Genomic DNA, 7,786 nt, shown 5'->3' with positions numbered 1-7,786 from the left:
GGCCAGCCGAGCCGAGCCTGCCCGAAGCCGCCCGCCCCGCCGAGCCGAGGCCGCCCGAACAGGGGCCGAACCGGCACGAAGCGGCCCAGTCGAGCCCTGCCGACGGCCAAGAGTCCGGAACCGAGGAGGGCCGAAGCGGCCCGAAGCGCGGAGCCGAGTCTGTCCGAATTGGCCCGAGGCGGCACGAGGACTTCCGAGCAGCTCTGCGCTACCCTCACTCGGCGCCTAGGCGGCCTGCGCCACCCGCCGTGCCCCGCAACGGGGTCGCCGACTGCGGGGCCGAATCTCGCCGGCCTCCGACGCAGCGCGCCCAGAGAACCTTTCGCCGTAGGCTCCGCTCGCCCCCGCCGCGAGTGGGAGCCGAGTCCGTCCGAGGCGGAGCCGAACGGAGCCGAACCCTGCCGAGCCCGAATACGCTCGAGCCTCGGCTCTCCGCCTCCTCCAGTACGAAAGTGCCCGAGCGCTGCCGGACGGGTTGAACCGGCCTCGGCCGCGGATCGGAATCAACTCCCGAAGTGCGGCGCGGTCGGGCCCCTTCGGGAGCAGAAACGAAAATGGCCGAAGGGACGCGAATAGCGCGGAGCCGAGAGACTGCTGGGATCGCGGAGGACTCGGCGGGCGGGGCCGGGCGGCAAGATGGCTGCCGGAGGGCCAGGTGAGGGCCCGGGATGGGCGTTTGGGGAGCCGCCGGGGGCCCCGGGGCGGGACGCGACGGTCTCGGGACAGCGCAGAGCTCGTAGGCCCGCGGCTTGGGCTGGGGGCCCGGGCGGGCGGGGGCGGAGGTCATCTCAGGAAGGGGGGTCGGTCGGGTCTGGTTCTTTCCGGTGATGGAAAGGCGGACCGGAGTGAGGCGGCTCCGGCGGTGGCGGTGCGGCCGTCTCGAGTCTCGGCGAGGTGCAGCCCCGGCCCTTCGGGTGCCTCTTGCCCGCCGGTGGCCGGCGCCCCGCTCGGCGCAGACACCCGGCTGTGCACGGCCCTGGGGGGTTGTGGGGGTCGTTCCTCGCCGCCGGCCCCGGGGGCACCTCGTTCCCGGGGGGACCCCGTCTCCCAACGCCGACCCCGGGGGGACCTCGTTCCCGGGGGGACCCCGTCTCCCGCCGCCGACCCCGGGGGGACCCCGTCTCCCGCCGCCGGCCCCGGGGGGACCCCGTCTCCCGCCGCCGGCCCCGGGGGGACCCCGGCCCCCGGGGGGCCGCGTGCACCCTGCCGTGGGCCCCGGGCGCTGGGATCCGGGCGGGGGCAGCGGCTTGCTCCAGAGAGGTAGGGGGCACCGGGGGCCTTGAGGCCGGGCAAGAGCTTGTCAGCGCCGGGGGGGGGGGGGGGGCACCCTGTCGCCGTCGCCAGCAGCTTTGTGTCCAGGACAGAGTGCTGGGCAACGTGGCAAGCCCCTGCTGGAGACCGGGTCCCCCGCGTCGGCGGTGGGAGCCCCAAGCCGTGGGCATTGCTCCTGCCGGTGCAGGTTCTGCTCGCGCCACCGGGTCACCGCGGGCAGTGTCCCTTGTAGCTCCCGGCTGTCGGCAGGCGGGCCGGCTCTCGTGTGCACCCCTGTGCACGAGGGGAGGGCGGCTGGGTTGCTCGCCCCGGGTTCGTCTGGGCGCTTGCCCTCTCCGGACGCAAAGCCTCCCCCAGCCTCTGCCCCGCCGGAAACCTCTGGCCCGAGGACGGAGAGCAGGGAGCCGAGGTGGGCAGCCGAGGGGCCGCGGTCTGTGCTTTGGGAGAGCCCCCGCCCGCTCCAGTTCACTGCAGTGAGAAGTCACACGGGGTCTCTGCAGCGTCCTCGGTCACCTTAGGGGGAGCGTGTGCTCCCTTCACTTCCATGGGAACTTGCCCCTGTTCCGGGGCTCTTGTCAGAGGGACTCGTTGGCGAAACGTGCGGCTGCCAGAAGCGGTCCTTAGGCGGAGCTCCTGGAGGTCTGAAACCCCTAGACCAGCCAACCCGATCGTAGCCGCCTTTAATGTCAGTTATTTAAGCCCTGGATGGTGTAGGGTTTTTATGCCACGGTTGCCCCCTGAGCCCCCGCGGTTCTGGTCTGTGACCGCGGCTGGCAGGTAGATTTGAAGCGTCTGAAGCCAGCCTTCAAGAGAAGAATCAAAAGGGAGGAAAACCCCAGTTACTGCGAAACCCACCCAAGTGGCGGCACGTGCGGAGGCCGCCGCGTTTCGCTAGGGCCTGGAGAGGAGCAGATTGGGTTTCAGGGGCTCACTGCCCAGATGCGATCCAGGTTTCTATCCCGCCCGGCTTCTCGCTCCCTGCACGTGCTGCCTCCTGCACGCCGAGCTCGGGGTCTCGGGGGCCAGTTCCCCTGCTGACCCCTTGAAGACCTCTGCCCACGCGAGACTCCAGAAGGCCCGAATCCACTTTGATGTCCCCCACAGACACCGAGGCTGAGCGTCTCTCTCCTGCCCTCTTGGGGGTTCAGGGAAAGTGGAACTGGAGAGAAGACCAGACAGATGGTTCCCATCGCTGTCCTGCCTGCCGCTTGGCGGTGTGGCTCCCGTCTCCTTCTAGAGGGCCCGTCGCCCAGATTCTAAATTGTCACTGACGTTACTGTCCCAGATGTGCCACTAGCGTGAGCCTCTTGAGACGGTAAGTCGGCCCCAGGAGACATTCCAGCAGAGGCTGAGCCGCGCGAAGACCATTTCACCATTTCACGGGGAGAGCGGCCGGCGTCGTGGGATGCGGGGAAACACGCACCTGCTGTGGGGTGGGAACGTCTGAGATGCACGTGACAGACCGGATGGCTGCTGTAGGAAATGACTCTTTGGGTGACGTTTGGGACAATATACAAAATTCTGGGGGAGAGAAAGTATCATCAATTGCCCCCCCAGAAAGATTTGTACCCTGAATTAGAGAAGGTTCTCCTCTGATTCCCCGCGGTCAATGTGCGGGAGGCAGGGGGGTGAGAAGAGCTGAGTGTGCTGGTGCCCACACCTTTCCCCTCCCTGGCAGGGCAGCAGAATTCTGCCTCTCCTGGCTGGAGGCCTCTTCCCTCGCGCCGCTGGGGTCCCGAGTGCTCTCTCCCAGCCCCGGGTTCGGAAAAGCAGAGGGCAGACTCTCCTCGGAGGGAGGGACCTAGCTACGGGCCCAGATAACGGTGGCTCCTTCCTATAAACACAGGAGAAAAGAATAAGCCGGGATCCTCCGTCAGGGCCGGAAATGACCCAGGTAGGCACCGGGTTGGACCTGCGGCCTCACTCACTGATGCGCTTTCTTTTCCAGGGAGGGCTTCCTCAGCAGTCGTATCCTTCTGCTGTGTCCCTGGGTCCCTCAGCCGGCCTCAGGCCCGGGCAGCCCCGGGACGGCACCCGAGAGCTAGTTTGCTGGACACATGAAGGCAGCTTTGAGTTCCAGCTTTCTGTTCCTTTAAACCCCACACACACCCTTTCTCCAAGTTTGGTAGGAATTCTGCTTTTAGATGGACTGAGTGGGTGGCGCAGTTGGCTAAACGGGAGGGACACTCGTGAACAGACTGAGTCAATGAGACTTCAGTGGGCCAGGCGGCTCCCCTGCACAGGGGGGGGGGGGTGTGTGTGTCTGGGTGTCTGTGTGTCTGTGTGTCTGTGTGTCTGTGTCTGTGGCTGCCTGCCTCCCAGCAGGACCCGCCCAACCCCAGGGCAAGACAGTGGAGGCCCCTCCCTTTGAACTTTTTTACCGTAAACAAAGCGGTAGGGTTGGTAGACCTTTAACTGCACAAGAAAAGAATATATTTTCTTTAAAGAAAATGAGAAAAAAAAGTCATTTTTTTCTATCTCGTAACCTGGGCCACAGACAGGGTGATGCCCCCAAGGAAGCCTGGTGTTCCAAGGCCATCCTGCCTGCAGTCACCAGGGACAGACGCAGCCCTCCGGTTCCAGGCTAGGACACTTCCTGTGACACCGGAGGAGGTGGGAGGAAGCCCCCCGCTCCGCACCAGGCAGGGTGCCGGTGGCCAGGTCCCCGAGGCCACCCGCAGGTGCCGCTTGCAGCTGGCGGGTGTGCCCCCTGGGGTGGACGCGCGGGCAGGGCCCGTCTCCAGGCCCGTGAGTCCTTAACGGCTGGCCAGCTCTCGTCCGTCTCTCTGCAGCTGCTGCTCTACCTGAGCGGGGCCTGCTGGGCCCTGCACCTCCTAGCTACGCTCCTGATGATTCTGTATAAAAGTGAGTCTTCACCGCAGAGGCCGCGGGAGGGGTCCTCGCTGCTCCCCGCGCCCGCGGAACTGGAGTTCTGCTCTGTTGCCCGCCGTTCTGCAGGTCAGGTTTTCAGTTACCCTAACCCTTACCTGGTCCTCGACCTGACTCTGCTGCTTCTGATGGGGGCTCTGGAAGTGACCCGGCTGTATCTCGGTGAGTTGCAGAGGGCCACGGATCCCTCGCTTCCGGCCCGGGAACCCTTTACGACGTCCGTCCTTTATCACGTGCTTCCTAGAGCCGACCACTCAGCCGCTCGCTTTGCTTGCCTCCCCCTGGCACGAAGCACTGGCCGGCCTATTCAGGACAACTCTGGCAGCGGCCTTGGGAGAGCAGCTTCCACTGGAAGCCTGTCCTGAGAAGCCACAGGGGGACGCGCGGCGCCGAGAGCCCCAAAATATTCACCTCATCTCCTTCCTTCCCCTCCCGTTGGCCTCAGCAGTCTGGAGCAGGATCTGGAGTGTTCTGTCGAGTCCCCAACAGGCCAGCGGAGCCTGGAGTTGCAGGAGGGCCCCCCGAGCAGCCTCGGTCCAGCTCCGGGCCACGCAGGGGCCCTCAGGCAGCCCCGTTTGAGTTCTCCCTCAGCATGAGCTTTGCCCTGTAGCCCGGCCCGGCCAGCGCTCAGCACACAGGGTGCAGGCTCGCCTCTGGCCAGCTCACAGGCACACTCATGCCAGCACATCTGCGTTCCACGATGGGATCGTACATGCGTGTTCCGCGACTACGTCTGGGAAACACGCCCTCCGTTGGAAGAGCTGGTTGAGCCGGTGACAGCTGGCGCTCCCAGGCCCCTTGCACACGCACACCAGGGACGCCGTCAGTGGCGAGGAAGTGGGTACACGCCCTTGTCAGCAGGGCCTCAGGACTCTTCAGGGGACAGGAGCAAGTCTCCTGGGCCATCATGCTGGGCACATGGGGCTGTCCGTGTCCGCTCTCACGGACGAGCCCACGCAGCTGGGAGGGAGGCGGATGGTGCTGGGCCCCTGGGTCCGCCGCAGCAGCCAGGGATCAGCGTTTCCTGGGATCGAGCCATTTGTCTGTAAAGTACTCACTTTGGTTTGACTTTTTACAGGCGTGCATGGCATTTTCCAGAGTTGGCCTTAGCCCAGAGTAAAATAGTTTTGGGAAAAAAAATTTTTTTTTAAGATTTTATTTATTTGACAGACAGAGATCACATGTAGGCAGAGAGGCAGGCAGAGAGAGAAGAGGAAGCAGGCTCCCCCACCGAGCAGGGAGCCCGACACGGGGCTCCATCCCAGGACCCCAGGATCATGACCTGAGCCGAAGGCAGAGGCTTAACCCACTGAGCCACCCAGGCGCCCCAATTTTTGGAAATTTATAAACAAAAACTTCTCAGTCCATTTGGAATTAGGAAAAGGTATCAGAATGCAACTGGGATCGATTTTAGAAAAGGAAATGCCCTCTCCCGCGCCCACAACTGACCCAGAGGCTGAGATTCAAACATTATCTGGCGACTGGTTTTTACCCTCTCTAGGGAGAACACACCCTTTGTCACACTTCGCTTTCTGACGATTCATGAGTGATGTGGCCCCAACGGGACCTTTGACCGGAGGTCCTCAGCCCTGCGTCCAGAGGGCCGTGCTGGTGACAAGCTTGCACTCGGCCTCCCCACCGCCTCACAGCCCTCCTGGGCACACACGGGTCAGAGTAGGTGTCCCGGAGCCCAGCACCCACTCACCCGTCTGCTCTGCTCTCCAGGCACCAAGGGCAACCTGACAGAGGCCGAGGTGCCGCTGGCCATCAGCCTGGTCCTTACCGCGGGCGGCGCCCTGCTGTCCACCTACTTCCTGCTCTGGCAGACGCTGGTGCTGTGGGCAGACTGCATCCTCAGCACCACGCTCCTGGCACTGCATGGCCTGGAGGCCGTCCTGCAGCTGGTGGCCATTGCTGCCTTCGTCAGCTAGGCAGGCGGTACTTGGCATCCCCCACCCTGGGCGGGACACCCCGGACAGAAGCCACGCCCTGGGTGCTCGGCGATGCCTGGTGGCTCCCTCTCAGCTGCGCCAACCTGCTTGACCGCCGAGGTGAGTGGGTGAGGACGGTGCACGTTTGCACACAATTGTTGGGATTCCGTGCTTTCCACACTGGTCCCCTTGGAGCTCCGGCGTGGTGTGGGAAGCCCGGGACCGTGGCCCACAGCAGGCCACGTCCTGGACGAGCGTACACCGGCTTTGCAACAGAAAGAAAAATGCCAGGGAGCCGGCAAGCTCTGGTGTTTGGGGGGATTTTTGCAGTGGTGGCCCCTTCCCTCTGGGGCTTCTGCGGGGAGGTGGTCTAAAGCCCCGGCACTGAGGGGAGGGAGGCAGGGAGCAGGTGAGTGACAGAGAGCAGCCTGCCACTGTCCTGGGCAGGGGCTTCGGGGCTCCAGTCCAGGCCTCAGTCCGAGAAACGTCAGCAGCCCGCGCTGTGCTGGATGTGTCTGCCGACCAGAAGGGCCGGAAGGACTCCGCGCCAGTAACCTGCCTTCCTCTGCCCCGTGCCCTGTCCGCGTTCGGAGTAACTGTTTGAACATCGACATGGCTTCTCTTGGCCGTGTTGTCGAATAAAGGAGCGTGTGTAGCTGCCTGCATTTCTCCTAAGACCGCCCGCTCTTCCAGGCTGCTCTCGATACACAGAAGCACACCCCGCCCGGGCCTCACCCAGAAACCCAGGGAGCAGTGCTTCCCCCTTCCCCCGGGAAGCAGCAAAGCCGGGCCTCAGGGCCGGTCCCGGACCTCCACAGAGACCGGCTTTCAGCAGAGGGGTAGCAGCAGCCCACTCTGTCATCTTGTCCTCCTCAGGGGCAAGTGGGAGCAGGAGCTCCCTCCTCCGCCAACTTTGGCTCTGGTCCAGTGCACATCTGTGGCCCCAGGGGCCGCATGTGGGCGCCCTCGTGCTCACCTGCTGCTCCGGTGTTCAGCAGAGCTGCCTGCCTCTGGTGCCATGGCCTCCCCCAGGGGACTTGGGAAGATGGGACCGGCGCACTCGCTCTTCGTGGAAGGGCTCAGCCAGCTCCTGGGCAGACCTGGCAGCAGGACACTTGTGGCCTTAAGCATTCATGACCTCTTGCCCAAGGATTGAGGCCAGGACCTGACTCCCCTATCGCTTTGGCCACACAGAGGGGGCAGTCAGCTGTCCTCAGAGGACACCATGGCTCCAGGTCGCTCCAGAGGCCCCCTGCTGCCTCCCAGTCTGAGGACAGGGACTTCAATTTCAGAAACGCAGTGCTGCCCACCTTAGCCGCTCCCTTCTGTGCGTGCCTGCCCGCCCGGGCTCAGGCTCCAGGACAGACGAGGGCAGGCCTGTGCCTTCTCTGTGTGCTCAGCAGGGTAGGGGAGAGAACCAGGAAGCCAGGGCTCAGGGGCAGGGCCGGACCAGAGAGGAAGGCCACTTCCTGCACCACTCCGAGAGCTCACCTGTGAGGCCTCAGACAGGTGGAGGGGACACCTGCCCTGGGGCTGGGGGGGGGGCTCCATTCTCCCAGGGGGTCCCCAGGAAGTGCTCTGTGTCAGCCGCGGTAAACAAAGGCCTCCTGCCCTTGGGACCCTGCGCCTTTTTCCACCCCCACCCCAGGAACAGTGGCCAGACCTTTGGGTCTTTGCACGCGCCTGGGGGTGCC

General features: G+C 64.4%; 2 protein-coding genes across 23 annotated transcripts; one reads left to right on the top strand and one right to left on the bottom strand.

Annotated features, from left to right (window-relative positions):
- Positions 1–65: 65 nt before the first annotated feature.
- On the bottom strand, positions 66–1,442 carry LOC131818163 (serine/arginine repetitive matrix protein 1-like). Its single transcript, XM_059152376.1, has 2 exons — positions 1,087–1,442; positions 66–1,022 (listed from the first exon to the last, which is right to left on the bottom strand). The coding sequence occupies exons 1-2, from the start codon at positions 1,440–1,442 to the stop codon at positions 215–217; spliced, it is 1,164 nt and encodes a 387-aa protein (XP_059008359.1). The 3' UTR covers positions 66–214.
- TMEM80 (transmembrane protein 80) lies at positions 518–6,767 on the top strand. Of its 22 annotated transcripts, none has more exons than XM_059152477.1 (7): positions 523–655; positions 3,119–3,166; positions 3,770–3,885; positions 4,065–4,137; positions 4,231–4,323; positions 5,887–6,212; positions 6,540–6,767. In XM_059152477.1, exons 1-6 carry the CDS (start codon positions 637–639, stop codon positions 6,090–6,092), a joined length of 555 nt encoding a protein of 184 aa, XP_059008460.1. In that variant the 5' UTR covers positions 523–636; the 3' UTR covers positions 6,093–6,212; positions 6,540–6,767. The 22 variants fall into 22 exon arrangements, with proteins under 22 accessions (XP_059008491.1, XP_059008515.1, XP_059008410.1 ...); XM_059152468.1 differs by lacking the exons at positions 523–655; positions 3,119–3,166; positions 3,770–3,885 and adding exons at positions 2,658–2,747; positions 2,951–3,089; positions 3,221–3,240 and having other exon boundaries at positions 4,044–4,137; XM_059152532.1 differs by lacking the exons at positions 3,119–3,166; positions 3,770–3,885 and adding an exon at positions 3,221–3,240 and having other exon boundaries at positions 519–655; positions 4,044–4,137.
- The last annotated feature ends 1,019 nt before the right edge of the window (positions 6,768–7,786 follow it).

The sequence above is a fragment of the Mustela lutreola genome, chromosome 1, assembly GCF_030435805.1.
Source record: "Mustela lutreola isolate mMusLut2 chromosome 1, mMusLut2.pri, whole genome shotgun sequence".
Classification (NCBI taxonomy): Eukaryota; Metazoa; Chordata; class Mammalia; order Carnivora; family Mustelidae; genus Mustela; species Mustela lutreola.
The sequence above is the reverse complement of the archived record's forward strand: the minus strand, read 5'-3'. Positions and strand labels throughout refer to the sequence as shown.